This window comes from Belonocnema kinseyi, chromosome 3 (genome assembly GCF_010883055.1).
Source record: "Belonocnema kinseyi isolate 2016_QV_RU_SX_M_011 chromosome 3, B_treatae_v1, whole genome shotgun sequence".
NCBI classification, from domain to species: domain Eukaryota; kingdom Metazoa; phylum Arthropoda; class Insecta; order Hymenoptera; family Cynipidae; genus Belonocnema; species Belonocnema kinseyi.
The window spans coordinates 117,738,436-117,754,630 of record NC_046659.1 but is presented as its reverse complement, the minus strand read 5'-3'; the positions used below and the strand labels follow the sequence as shown (position 1 = coordinate 117,754,630).

The window sequence follows — 16,195 nt, the reverse complement described above, 5'->3', positions numbered from 1 at the left end:
CAGCGAAAAGGTCCACTCTGCATTCCAGTGAAAGCCTCTATATGATATACAGAGGCATTGCAAAACATGCAAGTTTGACTTCGGATTTTAGTCAATACGTTAAGTCTCATACAAGAAGGGTCCCTTTCAACTGCTACTATTTCATTAAGAATAGACTTATTCCAGTTGAAGCATATTCTGGTAAAATTCGTAATAATAAGTGGGGCCTATCAAATCCATTTCTTCTCCAAACAGCGATTTCGAATTTATTAGCATTTCCATCATTATCTACGGAGCCATCTGTCCAGGAGCATATGCTCTGTGGCAAACGTAGCAATATAGACGATTTCTGAAAGCCCTATTCAAATGTCTTTTCAGCAATTTGGAAGTACAGGATTATTTTCAATGTATGTGCGCACTAGTTACTAATGTTACTTTGGGTACCATTTCTGCCTTTAAAGAAGTGATTAATTAGTCAAGTTAAAATCTTGGGCGCTTAGCGTTTGATCGTTTTGAGAAGCACGCTATATGAGTCAACGGTGTAAGCGAAAATATAGCAGACCACGATCTGAACCGTGATTTCTATGTTGACATCGTTTTTGTAATAAAATCTGTTGTAATTCGTTTTATTCACTGATCTTGAGCGCTTAGCGCCGCATAGCGCTAAAACTGTTCATTTTTTTACGGATATTTTATCCAGCACTTATTACCTTAAAAATTACAAAGTTTCAGCTAAATCTACCGAAAGCCATTTTCCCATACAACTGAAGAACTTTTTTTGTAATGAAAATATCGAGCTGAAATTTTGGAAAATGTATTAAAGTACAATAAAGTACGTTTAGGTACTGCATTTTCGTAGGAACTTCACTGAAAATTATTTTACCTTTTTTCTGAACCTCGACATTTTTTGAACGTTCGAACTTTTTTTATACATAAAATATCGGTCTCAATCTTTGAGAAATGCAAGAGCCGAAAGAAAACTACGTTTAAGTATAAAGCTTAATAATAAAAGATGTAAAAAAAATATTTCAACTATCAATTCCATCGGCATCAGCCGGTAACGTTGTACACGAAAATACGAGAAAACGCTGAAAAAAATATGTTATCGATTTGACTTTCAAATGACCTTGAACCTGACGCGATAAAGGTCAGCGGACACCAGGTTCATAATCAGCGACCCCAAAAACCTATAACATTTTTTTTTAAATTTTTTTACCGTTTTTTCTCGATTTGACCTTCAAATGACCTTCAAATGACCTTGAACCTGAAGCGATAGAGTTCAACGGATGCCAGATTCGTAATTAGCGACTCCAAAAACCTATAACGTATTTTTTTGGATTTTTTTACCGTTTTCTCTCGATTTGACCTTCCAATGACTTTGAATCTGACGCGATAAAAGTCAATGGACGCCAGATTTGTATTCGGCGACCCCGAAAACCATAGTAAACCCGAGCTAACCTCAGAATACATGTTTAAGAGTGTTAAATCTCTCGAAAATACAGTTGGTGGGTAGTGGTGTTTCCTATATTTGTAGGGGGGTGGGGTCGCGTGGGGGTGGAGGGTAGTCCGTTTAGCGTCCAATCGACTCGGGATACTTATAAGATACTACCATGATTTTTTCAGATTTTTTGGTCCAAAAATAAATTAGGCCAAAAACCGGCCTTACCGACCCTCCCCCTTTTTCATTGAAACATTATAATTTTAGTTGAAAATTAATTCCTTTCGTTGAAAATACCATTTTTTTCTGAAAATTTAACTAGTCCATTTTTGATCGAATACTTTTTTTTTTAGTTTAAATTCGTTTCTGTATATGAAAATTGAACAATTTTGTTGACACTTTCTTTTCTTGAAAAATTTTCTTTTTAGTTATAAATTTATCTTTGTTGGCGAATTATTCTTCTTTAAAAATTCATTTCTTTTAGATAAAAATTAATTTCTTTTGTTGAATATTAGCATTTATTTAGGTATAAAAATTAATTTTTTGAACTGCAAACTTCAGTATGAACTACAATGTTTAAGTTAAAAAATATATTTTTAAAAGTAATTTCTTAGGTTGAAAATTGAACTATTTTGTCGAAAATTGGTTTTTTATTTGTTAAAAATCAATTGTTTACTAAAAATATGACTAAGGCATGCAGCACTAAATTTGAAACATTTTAGTCCAATTTACATAAAGTCTATTACATTTGCCTCTTCGCAATAAGCCTAATGGTTCTAAGGTAATTTTCGGCATTTTCGGTTTTGCACGAGGCTGGCCTTCGCAGCATTTAAGTCGGGAGAGCTCGGGTTCTTGCTCGTGCATTTTCGGCATCACACGAGACTGGGCTTCGCAGCATTTAACAGAGCCGACTCACCGACACGCTACGTTTGAATGTGTCACTCCCAGATGGGAGAGTGGTGGGGGCCGAAAAATCCCACGTTCTGGAGACACTGCCTCTTATTCGGCCCTAGCCTTCTCCGCCTCTTCCTCAAACCTTTTATTCTCTTCCTCTTTCTTTTGATCACACAACTCAGTATACTCATTCTTTTTTCCCTATATTCTTCCCCATTACGTTTTTATTTTCTCCACTTTCTTAATTCCTTTCTGACCTCCTTTTTTTGTCCTTACTGACCTCATCCCATTCACTTCTATTCCTCCCTTTGCTAAATTCATTTCTGTTTGTGCACTCTAATCCTCTTTTTATTTCTCCTATCATTTTTTCCATCTCGTCCACATTTCCCTCTCCTATTATGATATTTCTGACCTTTACTCTAAACTGTTCTTTTCCTTCCCTTGACCAATCCCCTTTTCCTACACTTTTTACATTTGCTCTCCTTTTATTCATATTACTATTGCTTTTTTGCCCCACCAATGTTACTATTAAGGGAAAGTGATCCGAATCAATATAGTCACCTACTTCTAGTTTCTTATCCTTCTCTCTTACCTCACCATTCACTATCACATAACTAATTACCGTCCCTCTTTCACCTCCTGAGGTATTTTTATGGATGAAAAAATTAACTATTTTTTTTTAATTCATGTTTTTTATTAAAGATTCATCATTTTAAATAAAAATTCATCTCTTTGGTCGACAGTGCAACTATTTCTTTGTAAACCTTTTTTCCCGTTAAAAATGCAAGTAATTTGTTGAAAATTTTTCCTTTTTTGATTAAAGTTTATATTTTCGGGGAAAAAATTAAACTGTTCTATGAGAAGTTTGTATGTTTCATAAAATGTCATATTTTTTAGATAAAAATGCAACTGTTTGAAATTATTCTTTTTTGCTTGAAAAGGCAACTACTTGGTTGAAAGCTGAACTATTTTTAAATTAGTCAAAAATACGTTTTTTTGTTGAAAATTGAAAATTGAACTATTTCATTTTTTAGTTAATTTTTTAGTTAATTAATTAGTTAGTTTGAAAGAAATAAAAAATATTTGATACATTTTTAGAAATGCTTCCAAGTTTTAAAATATTTTAATTCTTTTCGAACCCTCTTAAATTCTTAAAAATACTTTCAGCCGATATGAATTTTTCTTAAAATTCTGAAAAATCATAAAAATGTTAAAGTATTACTTAAAATCTTCCAACATTTCCTAGGATTTTTAAGAAAATTTGTTTATTGCCTTGAAAACTTTTCAAAAATCTGCATTTTAAACATCTTTTACAGTTTCAAAGTATTTTTCAATCTCTTCAAATCCTCAATATATTTGTTGAATATTCATTTTTTAATCCTACCAAATTGAAACATTTTGCTCTAAAATCTTCCACTTTTTATCGAATTTTACTGAAAATTGTTAAAATGTTTGTCAATCTTTTTCACTTTTCGCTTAAAATTAATTTTTTAAAATGAAAAATCTCTGGAACTTACTAAAATTTGTTTTATAATACGTATCACGGCAAAATGTTGCTTTAGAATTCTGTACGCTCTTTTCAAATATTAGGAAATAATTCAAAATATTTTGCAATTTTTTTTAATTTGCTCTTAAAAGTATTCATTAAGAAAAAAAATGTTGAAATTTTCCCATGAATGTTGATAATATTTTTTTCTTGTTCTTTTTTCTTTTATGTTCTGAAAATTAAAACACATTTTGACATCCTTAACACTTAAAATTATTTTTTGTAGACGAAACCTAAAACATTAAAAATTTTCCCAAGAATATTTTTAAAAATGTAACCTCAAAATCTTTAAAAAATATTAAAAAGCTTCTAAGTTTCTGTTCGAATTCTTCAAAACAAGTTTCTCACATAATTTAATGTTTCTTATCTGTGTAAAAATGTAAAAAAAGTTTAGAAATTACAGAACCCTTTCTGCCATTTTTAATATTACGAAATATGTGAACCTAATATTTTTACCCGGGAAAATGAAATTATTTTCGTAAAATTAAAGTAGAAATGTAAATTATTTTTAGATTTTATTTTTTTGAAATGAGGTTATGATATATGGTGCTCAAGTATTTGATATATGTTCTAAATTTTACTGTATTTTTATCTCTTTTTATATCAATCATTCCGAAAATTATTCTTTTGTCAAGGCATTGTTCTCCTTAAAATTTTAAAGTTTTTAATGTGAAGAAAGAATTTCATTAAAAGTATTTTAAACAGAAAAAAACAATTCGAAGGTTGCTTTTTTTGAAAAATCTTAATAGAATTATTTGCACTTTTGGATTCAGTAATAGCTTTATCACGCTCAGCTATATTCTCTTTTAACATTTCTATGAGATAAGCATTTTTTTCGAAGTTTGTTTTTTTTAAATAAATTACGACTGAGGCTTTGGAAATATTTTATTCCGATTAAAAGACAGCCAAAAATATCGTTTACTTTTTATCTGTCAGCTATTTTACGTCAATGGCTTATTAAATATTTTTTTAAATACTTAAATTTATTTATAGAGAATACTATCCGACTTTAATAAAATTTTAGAAAAAGATTCATGGTGATAGATAAAAGAGAGCAATTCAGGGAATTGAAACGAAAATCAATATCGAATTTAATGCCGACGTGTTACTTCTCACCAGATCAAGAAAAAATCTATAGTATGTATTGAAAGCTAAAGTGCTCTTGCGTACACTACGTAATAGATGAAGCGTAACAATTTACGATTTAATGAGACACTTGATACGAAAATCAACAAGAGATCTTGTTTCAAAAGAGGATTTCACAGCAATTTTAACAAACTAGAAGCTTGTGCGCACTGCACGCGCACTAATTACCTTTTACTTAAAAAAGAATACACTAAGTGCTGAAACTACTTTGTTGAAAATTAATTTTGATTGATGATTCAACAATTTAATTTAAATTTTTTTCCAAAATTCAACAATTTTCTTAACATTTTTTGTTAATTATTCTTTTAACTGAAAATGTAACTATTCCCTGTTTGGTCAAACATTTGTCTTCTTCATTATAATATTCAACTTTTTTTTTTAATCCATGTATTTTTTTAAAAATTAAAGTGTTTTGGTATATTTTTTTTGTCAAAACTAAATTTTTCACGATATCATGTTTTCTTGGACATCAGTCTTCTTCAGTTTAAAATTAAAACATTTGGTCCTAAATTCATGCATTTTGTTAAAAATAATTCTTTTTTGTTAAACAGTTGTTTGTTTTTTAAATTGACAATTAATTGTTCTTTGGTCAAAAATGAGTTTTTTCATTTAAATTTTGTTTTAACTGAAAATTTTGTTATAGACATTTAATATTTTTCGAAGAAAATTCTTTGATTTGCTTAAAAATTGAACTCTTTCATTAAAAATATTTTACTTGCTTGATAACGTATTTCTCTAACTGAAAATTAAACTGTTCAATTTTTTTTCAACATCCTTTTTTTAATTTAAAACTCATCTATTTTGTTTGAAAAAATTATTTTTTTGGTAGGAAATTAACCTTTTCGGTTGAAAATTCTATTCAAAACTAAAATATTTTGTTATAAAAATAAATTTTTTTAATTATTCGTTTTTGGTAGAATATTAGTTTTTTTTAAAAATAAGATGTATCTTTTTTAGTTTAAAAGTCGTTTATTTTGTTGAAAATGTGTCTTTTTTGATAGCAATATAACTTTCTTGGTTGAAAACTCCATAAAAAATTAAACATTTTTTAAAAATTAATTTATTTTGTGGAAAACTATTCTCTTTAGTAGAAAATTAATATTTTCAATTGAAATTTCATTTATTGGTTAAAAGCAGTTCATTTTGTTTAAATACTTTTTTTATCTAAAAATTAAACTATTCCATTTTTCGTCGAAAATAGTTGTTTATAGACATGCAATTTTTTCTTAAAAAATTCATCTGCTTGGATGCAAATTTAACTTTTTCGTTGAACATTTATTTTATTTAGTTAAAAACTTGTTTTTTTTTTACTTAAAATTAAATTATTCGGGTTTCTGCTGGAAATTTATCTTTTGTAGTAGTAGTAGTTTGTAGTTTTCTTTAATGAGTTTTGTTTATTGAGCTATTTGATTTTTGCTAGAAAATTAATCTTTTTGAGTATAAAATTCAATTATTCTGTTGAAAATTCGTCTTTCTTGGTAGAAAATTAATCTTCTCGTCCAAAAATTCAGCCTTCTTGGTTATAAATGCAGCTGCTTATTGCTTGAAAATTAAGCTGTTTTCTTTAAGAATTTTTTACTTAAAATTAAAATCTTTTCCTGGGTAAAATATCAATGACTTGGTTAAAAATTCAGCTACTTTGGTGAAAAAAGACACCTTTTTGGTAAAAAATTAAACTATTTATAGGAAAACTGAACTGTTTTGTTGCAAATCCTTTTTTTATAATTAATTTTTTTTGCTGGAAATTTAAGTATTCCATTTTTTATTGAAAATTGATGTTTTCTGATTAAAAATTCATCTTTTTTAGTAAAAAATTAATCTTCTTGGCAGAAAATTTACCTTTTTTAATTAAAAATGCAAATGTTTCCTTCAAAATTAATCTTTTTAGATTAATAATTCAACTATTGTTTTGAAAAACAATTTTAGCGATCTTTTCTTGGTAGGATTTCCCTTTTTTATTAAAAATTTTCAGTCTTGGTTAAGAGTGAGAACTAAATTGTAAAACATGGCTTAACGATTTCACTTTTACTTAAAAATTGATCTTTTCTGGCTGAAAATTCGTCTTTTTTGTGAAAAATTAATCTTCTTTGTAAAATATTCAGCCTTCTTGGTTAAAAATACAAGTGCTTATTTGAAAATTAATCTCTTTTGATTGAGAATTCAACTTTTTTGGCAATCATTTTATTGTTGCAGATTCGTAATTTTACTTAAAATTGATCACTTTAGTTAAGAATTAAACTATTTTGCTAAAAATTTGTTTTTTTTTCTAAATAATATTCTAGACTGCAAATATAATTATTACATTTTTTATTACACATTAATATTTCAAATTGAAAATCAATCTTTTCTGGTTAAAGATTTATTATTTTGTTTGGAAAATTTGTGTTTTTTAGTAACAAATTAAACTTCTTGGCAGAAAACTCATTCTTTTTTGTTAAAAATGCAATTTCTTAATTAATAATTAATCAGTTTTGGTTAAGTGTTTTTTTTAATAAAACTATTTGTGTGGTTTAGACATCAAGTGTTATATTTTTTGTTGAGAATAAATATTTTTTGGTTGAAAACCCAAATGATAAATTGAACAAATTTAGTCGATCGGAAAAAAATTTCGCAGGTCGAAAGTTGGCATTGGTGGGCAACTTTGATCTGATATTAAACTTTCGATCAGAAAAAAAGTTCGAATTCAAACCGGCCTGTTAATCAAGACCATCAATCAGTCACTCAATGAGAGTAAACCATGTTCTGAGAGCATACACCAAGGGGTTGAAGATGGGGAAAAATCTGAGTAGCTTCCAGATTCTGCCATAAATGTCGCTCTTTGTCATTTTTGAAGAGAACAGTAAATACTCGGATATGAAAGGAAAGAAAATATAAAACTAAGACTGTCTGAAAAATCTGGGTAAATTTTATAATAACTGAGATGCTGATTTATGAATTGTTTAAAACTTGATCATATTTTCAAAATAAATTGTTTTGTAGCATTTGAATGAGATTCCGGAAGTTTAAATTATGTCTAACTTTAAAACAATTTAAAAAATTTATTTATGCACAATAATGTTATTCAAATTAAAAAAATATTCCTTAACAGCTGAAAAAGGGGAAAATAATGACCTATTTTAATGTTTAAGGACAGAGTTTCGCTTTTAGAATTTAAAAAATATTTTAATTTTTGTTGCAGTTGGTAATGGAAAGCAACCAAGACCTTTCAGGTCGACCAGGCTTTCCATTTCTTTTTGTGGCACTCCACTGGCTTGCCATGTCACATGCTTGTTACAATCCTGTTATATATTGTTGGATGAACCCGAGATTTCGAACGGGATTTCTTGCTGCCCTCAGCAGATTTCCTGGAGTTAGCCACTGCGTTCCGGATGTGGAGCAGCGAGTTTACACAAGCACTGCAGGTATTCCCCTTACAGGTAAACTATAATATTTTATAATTCAAGTCCTTTTTTAGATTTATTTTTATTTTTACCGTCTCAGATTCTGAAATAAAATATATTTTCTTTGAAGCTTCCATTTCCAACCCTCAAGACTCCTTTTGCAATCAAACGTCCCTTTTTCAATCCATCAGACTCATTTGAAGATCCAAAATCCTCTATTTTATGACTTTAAACTCATTTTAAAAATTCAAAATCCCCTTCCCAATTCTTATATAAATAAAATAAAGAAAAATCAGAAATCCCCTTTTCTATCCCCTCAGACAGCTTTTTACAATAAAAAATCCGCTTTTTCATCTCCTCAGACTCTTTTTACAATCAAAAATTCCCTTTTCCAGCCCCTCAGACTACTTTTGCAATAAAAAAATCCCCTTTTTAACACTCGTACTACTTCTCCAATCTAAACCCTGCGTTTTACCCCGAGAGACTCTTTTTACAATCCATAATCCTCTTTACCATCTCCTCAGATTTCTTTTATAACAAAAAATCCCCTTTTCCATCCTTTCTGACTTCTTTTCCTATAAAAATCCCTCTTTTCTATCCCCTCAAGCACATTTCTACAATCCAAAAACCGCTCTTCATTTCCTCAGACTCCTTTTTCAATCCAAAATACCCTTTTCCAGCCCCTAAGACTTCTTTTGAAATGAAAAATCCCCTTTTCCAGCTGCTCAGACTCCTTTTGAAATAAAAAAACCTCTTTTCTACCCCCTCAGACTTTCTATTACAATCCAAATTACGCTTTTTCATCTTCGCAGATTCGTTTCATAATCCAAAATCCTCTTTTCTATTTCCTTATACTACTTTGGCAATAAAAAATCCCCATTTTCATCTCAGAACCTTTACGATTCAGAATCCCCTTTGCATCCCCTCAGGCACCTTTACAATTTGAAATCCCCTAATCTATCCATTCAAACTACATTTACGATCCAAAATCCCCTTTTCTATAACTTCCAATTCAATTTACAATTCAAAATACCCTTCCTAACTCCTCAAACTCATTTTACAATGAAAAAACCTCTTTTCTATCCTCTCAGAAACATTTTTATAATCCAAAATCCGCTTCTTCATCCGTTCAGGCTCCTTTTGCAATAAAAACTCAGCTTCTTTATCTCATCAGACTCCTTTTACAATCAATAATCCCTTTTTCATCCCCTAAGACTACATTTAATATCCCAAATCCCCTTTTCTAGCCCCTCAGACTCCTTTTGATATCAGAAATGCTGTTTTCTTTCCCTTAAGACTCTTTATTACAATTAAAAATACGCCTTTCTATCTCCTCAGATTCCTTTTATAATAAAAAATCCCCTTTTCCATCCGTTTAGACTTATTTTGCCATCTAAAATCCGCATATCCATCCCAACAGACTCCTTTTAGAATCAAAAATCCTCTTTCAAATCCCCTAATATTCCTTTCATAATACAAAATCTCCTTTTCCATCCTTTCGAACTTCTTTGGCAATCAAAACTCCTTTTTTATATCCCCTCAGACACCCTTTTACAATAAAAAATCCTCTTTTCCATTTCCTCATACTACTTTTGCAGTAAAAAAATCCCCATTTCCACCTCTCAGAATCCTTCCGCCATCCCGAATCCTTTTTTATATTCTCCGGGTCCCCTTTGACACACAAAAATTCCCGTTTAATCCTTCATACTACTTTTTCACTCTAAACCCTGCATTTCTAGCTCAACAGACTCCTTTCGCAACCCACAATCCCCTTTTTCATCCTTGTGGACTTCTTTTGCAATCAAAAATCCTCTTTTCTCTTCACCGAGGCTGTTTTTACAATCCAAAATCCTCTTCTCCATATCCTCGAAGACTCTTTTAACAATAAAAAAATCTTTTTTCTCCCCCCTCAGACTCCACTTGCAATCGAAAATTCCCTTTCGAGCCCCTCTGATTCCTTAAATAATCAAAATCCCCTCTTGCCTCCTCTCATATTCTTTTTGCAGTCTAAAATTTCCATTTTTATCCCGTCAGATTTCTTTTTACATAACATTCAAATTCCTATTCTCCATCCCCTCAAAATGCTTTTACAATCGAAGATTCCTTTTTTCACAAGCCGATTATATTTTGTAGAATATATTCTCTGCCAACGATATTTCTTTTTCTTTTCCCCTTCCTCATTTGTTAAAGGGGATAGTAAAAGCATCGAATTATAATTTATCCTGTAGGTCGAGCTCTGTAATACCAACGACTTTAGTTTCAATAAATGAGGGAGCCACCTAACGATACATACACTCTCGACCACTGGGCTAGTCATGCGTCTGACGAAAGTGGCTCTTACCACTGAACGTTCGCACGCACTATACGCCGTTTTTGCTCGGAAAGCGGTCAATCTCCAGCGTCCGCGCGCAGTATACTTCAGTTACCTAGCGACGCTGGAAACCTCTTCACATTCAGATCATTCAAAATAAATTTCTCTGACGTATATCAAATATATATCAAAGAACTCACTACTAAATCCTATGAATCTTCATCATTATCGCCTTTTGAACATATTGCCTCTTTACGGAACTATAATTTTGATCCTCTTTGCAAACACGCGATGCCAAAAGACTTCCTCATGAAATAAGTCACCCAGGTCGGGGACGGGGAGTACAAGCAACGCCGAGATTCGTCTCGACGCCGCGCTGCCCTGTCACCCCTGACCGACGTAGAGTCTTCATTTTGAACCCTTTAACCCATTTTGTCTCTTCTTCTTTACTTTCTTACATAAAAAAAAACAATATCGCAAATCTTCTGCGTGATCACTAACTGTAGGTGTGTGCATTGCATCTCACAAAAGGGGCCGATTGTTTAGTCACGTCCACATCGGGGCCGCCTAGCATGCTAATTCCTACGTGTCCAATCCAAGACCGGGAAATAATTCGCTAACGATCCTTCCTTCTGAAACCCCTCTCCAAATGTTGATAATCTGTGCTAAACTCCCACCTCGCCACGTATTTTTCCATCGAATCTTTTCGTCGTAGGAAATGCATAAAAGTCAGGCGTCTAGGTTCAGCCAGACCTCCCCTCCCCCACCTCTTCCTACTCCAACGGAAGGTATAGGATCCTTTAGAATATAAAATCACGTTTCCTCCGCTTATACTCCTTTTACAATCCAAAATCACCTTTCCAGTTTCACAGACTTCTTTTACAATTAAAATTCCCCTTCCCAAACCCTCAGACTCATTTTACAAATACAAACTCCCCTTTTTTATGACTTTGGATTCCTTTAGAATCCAAAATATTCTTTCCAACCTTTCAAACTTATTTTGCAATCCAAAATTCGTTTTCCAACCAGCCAGGCTCTATTTGAAATACAAAATCCCATCTAATCTGTAATAAACTCCGTTTGCAACAAAAATGTCCCTTTCTCCATACTCCCCGACTTCTTTAACAATCTAATATTTCGTTTCCAACTACTTAGACTTATTGTACAATCCAAAATACCCTTTCCAACCCCTCAGTCTCATTGTACAATTCAAACGCCTCTTTTTAACTCCTTGAACTTCTTTTGGAATCCAAAATCCCCTTTTTCATCCCCTAAGTCTCCTTCTCTTATAAAAAACCCCCTTTGTCCTCCTATTAGAGACCTTTCACAACCCAAAATCCCCCTTTTCAGCCTCTCATACTTTTTGTACAATCTGAAATCGCCTTTTCCATACCTCAAACTCATTTTACAATCCAAAATCCCCCTTTCTGTGACCTCAGACTCCTTTTACAATCCAGGATCCCCTTTTCCAGATTCGTTATCCCATTTTCTATGACTTTAGACTCACATTTTTAGTCTTTGAGAGTTTTTTACAATAAAAATTCTCCTTTCCAACTACTCAGACTCCTTTTGGAATAAAAAAGCCCTTTTTTCATCGTCTCGTAATAACTTTACAATCCAAAATCTCCTTTTGTATCCCCTCAGTATCCTTTTACGTTCTTCAATCCACTTTTAGATCTTCTGAGACTTCTTTTGCAATAAAAATTCCCTTACTAATTCTCTTTTGTTAAAGCTCCTTCGGATTAAATTAACACATTCTCATCAAGTGTCTCTTAAGAAAAAATAAGTTAAAAGCATATTTTAAGATCAAATTTAATTTTGTTTTGTTTTTAACAGTATTTATCACGATTAAAACGAAAATTATTCATCCAATCAAAAAATAGTGAATAGAAAATTTGTAGATATTTTTAAGGTCAATAATTCTCGTTATAAAAGTTTTATCCGTATATTCCGTTATTTGCCTCAAAAATTGAATTTCTTATTTTTCAAGAAAATTCAAGAAGTTATGACAAACGTGTGGATTACTTTGTAGGTTTTTTCAATTTTATCATTCCATTTAGTCCATACAAAAAATAGAGAAAAAAATATTTTCTTTAAAGCTTTTTTCTCCTTTCAGGGTTTGACGGACAGAATCATTCCGGTTTGAGGCGGATGAATACCTGTACAACATATGTCAGCATGCGCCGGAAAATTAATGGAAGCGAAAGCGCTGTTGCAAGAAGCGCGAGTTTTCGGTACAACGATTCTTTACAACCAACCTATCAACAAACTCAACGTCACTTCCGCAATCTACAATCCCAGCCTGAGGAACAAATATAAACTCCACTTTCTCCGAAGAGAATTTTACGTGTTTTTCATTGTTTTTTATTATATTAAGATTGTAAATAAATATGGTATATGACATACATATATTCTTAATTGTAAGACGCGAAATTCGATAGTAGAGAAATTGTAAATCGTATTCGTCTTTACACTTGAACGTACTATAAATGTAAGAGTAGAGATACTCTTAAAATTTTAATTAAAAAAAGATTTTAAGTAATTTCTACTTCATTTTCATTCTGTGTTGTATATTACGTCACAGGTAAGTGTTTGTTTTAAATGTTTGCAAACATTTAGCTCACCGGAAAGACGTGCCTAAAACTGCGAGTGATGTACGATATTTAATTCGAAATCAGCATTTTGAGATTGAATGGCCGTCTTAAAAGTGAGTTGTGAAAACCGAAGCTGCAACAAGAAACGGATTTTTAACACACTGGTTGAACAATCAACCAATTAGTTGAATTTTCAACAATATCAAAAAATTTTTAACGAATAATATAAAAGTAGATATTTCAAAGAAAAAATATTTTAATAAAAAAGAGAGATTTGAATTCAACCAAAAAAGAACAAATTTAAACGAAATTTGAATCCTAAACCAAAGAAGATTAATTTTCAATCAAATAGTATAAAATTTTTACACGCAAGAGATTAAATTTCTACTAAAAACGATGGATGTTTAAAAAAAATTAATTTAAAAAAAGTTAAAGTCACAACCAAGCATAGAACAATTAAATCTTCAATTTAAACAAATTAGTTTCGAGCAAGAAATTGAATTTTTAACTAAAAACAATAAAATTTAAACCAGAAATGGAATAATTATATTTTCTTTAAATTGAATTTTGACACCGAGGTAATAATTTCCAACAAAAATTTAACTTTATACCAAAATAGTTGAATTTGCGACGAAATTATACAATTTTAAACGAAAAATATAATCTTCTAAAGGTGGCTACTGCAAAAAAAAATATAAGACAAATAAATTACTTAAAGAATATATTATATCGGGGTGGCTGATTTATTTCGAAACAAAAAGTTTGACATTTTTATCAGAAAAAAATTTAATTTGTAATAAAACAGATTTATTTTATATCAAAAATATGAAATTGTACGAAATAGTTTTAGTTTCAACCAACTATTTATTTTTTAAATACGTAAGTTTTAAAAGGTCTAATAAAAAAATATGAAAGTTTAACCAAATAGTTGTATTATTAACCCAAAAAGATCAATTTTATAATTAGAATAGAATAGTATAATTTTCAGGAGAAAAAAAAATTCTTAACCAAATAAAATTAATTTTTAAGAAAATAATTAAATTTTCGACCAAACATAAATTTTCAGGTAAGAAGATCAAATTTCTATGAAAAGATCAATAAAAAAATAATTCACAAATAAAAAATATAAATAATTAATACACAATTAAAAGGTTAAATTTTCAGTTCAAAGCATTAACTTGCAATTTAGAAAATTAATTTTCCTCAAAACAGTTTTATTATTAACCAAGGATATTAATTATCAATAAAAAAATACATTTTCAACCCAGAAGATTAATTTTCTACCAAAAAAGATCAACTTAGAACAAAACACATACATTTTCAATCAAATTCTTCCATTTTGAACAAAAAAATATGTACTTAACATAATAAATAAATTTTTAACAAAGTAGTTGAATTATTCACATTTTTAAGAACAGAAAAAATGTATTCTTACGTTAAGAAAACAAATTTCAACAAAATAGTTGAATTTTTTTTAATTTGTTCACCATAAAAGACAAATTTTTAACTAAAAAAAAATCAATTTTAGGCCAAAAACAAAATGATCATATTTTATTTTAATTGAATCGTCGACACAAAAATATGAATTTCCAACAAAAAGTTAACTTTTTATCAAAATGGTATAACTTTTAACCAGAAGTATTAATTTTTAAAGAACAAAAACGAATTGTCAACAATTAAAAATTCATTTTAAGCCAAAAATGATATAATTCTATTTCGTTTCAATTGAATTTTTTACCAAAAATATTAACTTCTTACAAAAAAATTTTTTAACTAAAAAATAAATTTTAAAACAACATTGAAATAATGATTTTTCATTTAAATTGAATTTTTGACCAGAAATATTAAATTTGTACAAAGAAAAAACAAAGTTTCAAGAAAAGTAAAGAAGAATTTCTAAACAAGAAGATTAGCTTGCATAGAAAATGATAATTTTCTACCAAAAAATCGATTTATAACGAAATATGTAGATTTTAGTTGAATAAATGACTTTTCAATTGAAAAAGATAAATTTTCATCCACATTGTGGAAGTTTGAACTAAAAAGTTTAATTTTGAAATAAAATTAGTATAGTTGAATTTTCATTTAAAAACCTAATTCTTAACAACAACAAAAACTAATTTTCTGCAAAATATTTAAATTTACTGCTGGAAGGGTTAAGTTTTTTAGTTTAAAAGAGATTTTAATAAAACCATTAATTTTTAACTGGAATAGTAGAATTTTAAACCAATAAAATTAATTTTCTACAGAAAAGACGACGAATTTACCAAAAATTACATGATTTAAAAAAAAGTTTAACTTTTACATTGAAAATATCAATTTTAACTTTTTGAAACTAAAGGTGAAAGTATCGACAACAGTCATTTGGTGATTGTGAATTCTCTTTTGTTAAAGCTCCTTCGGCTTTAACGAACACATTCTCATCACGTATTTCGTACTTCGCACTCGAGTTTATACCTGAAATTTTATATCATTCCCATAAATGTACATTATTCTAATTCGTAACTTGCATTGGTATTAAAACAAACGAAGATTTATTGTCCCTTTTTAAAAAAATGCGCATTATTTTTATAAAAATTTGTTATTTAACGTTTTATTGCAACTTTTGTCGTCTTTCCATAAACTGAATGTTCTCATTTCCAAATGCATTATTATATTTGAAAATGTTGTCTAAAAAATATTCAAAAGGCGCTCACTTTTTGAATTTTTATGCAAAATGGCTGGCTAACGAACTTTACCATTTAGTACTTGACGTTTAGGACCCTACAAGAGTGTACCAGAAGCCAATCTAATAAAATTACTTTTACAAAAATTATCGTGCTGACAGACAGAGAGTGGGGGCGGGTTGTCAAATTTGAGACAGATCTAATACCTTCTCTGCTGAGAATGTAAAAAATTAATTAATAA

General features: G+C 29.8%; 1 protein-coding gene across 3 annotated transcripts in view; it reads left to right on the top strand.

Moving 5' to 3' along the window:
* LOC117169307 (RYamide receptor) overlaps positions 1-13,207 on the top strand; it is a 265,162-nt gene extending 251,955 nt beyond the window's left edge. Inside the window, exons 6-7 of one of the 3 annotated variants that reach the window (XM_033355620.1) lie at positions 8,182-8,404; positions 12,811-13,207. In XM_033355620.1, the coding sequence (XP_033211511.1) occupies positions 8,182-8,404; positions 12,811-13,013 (426 nt within the window). In that variant the 3' untranslated portion in view covers positions 13,014-13,207. Of the gene's footprint in view, positions 1-8,181; positions 8,420-12,810 lie in introns of all 3 variants that reach the window. The other 2 variants (XM_033355618.1, XM_033355619.1) reach the window with 2 other exon arrangements.
* The last annotated feature ends 2,988 nt before the right edge of the window (positions 13,208-16,195 follow it).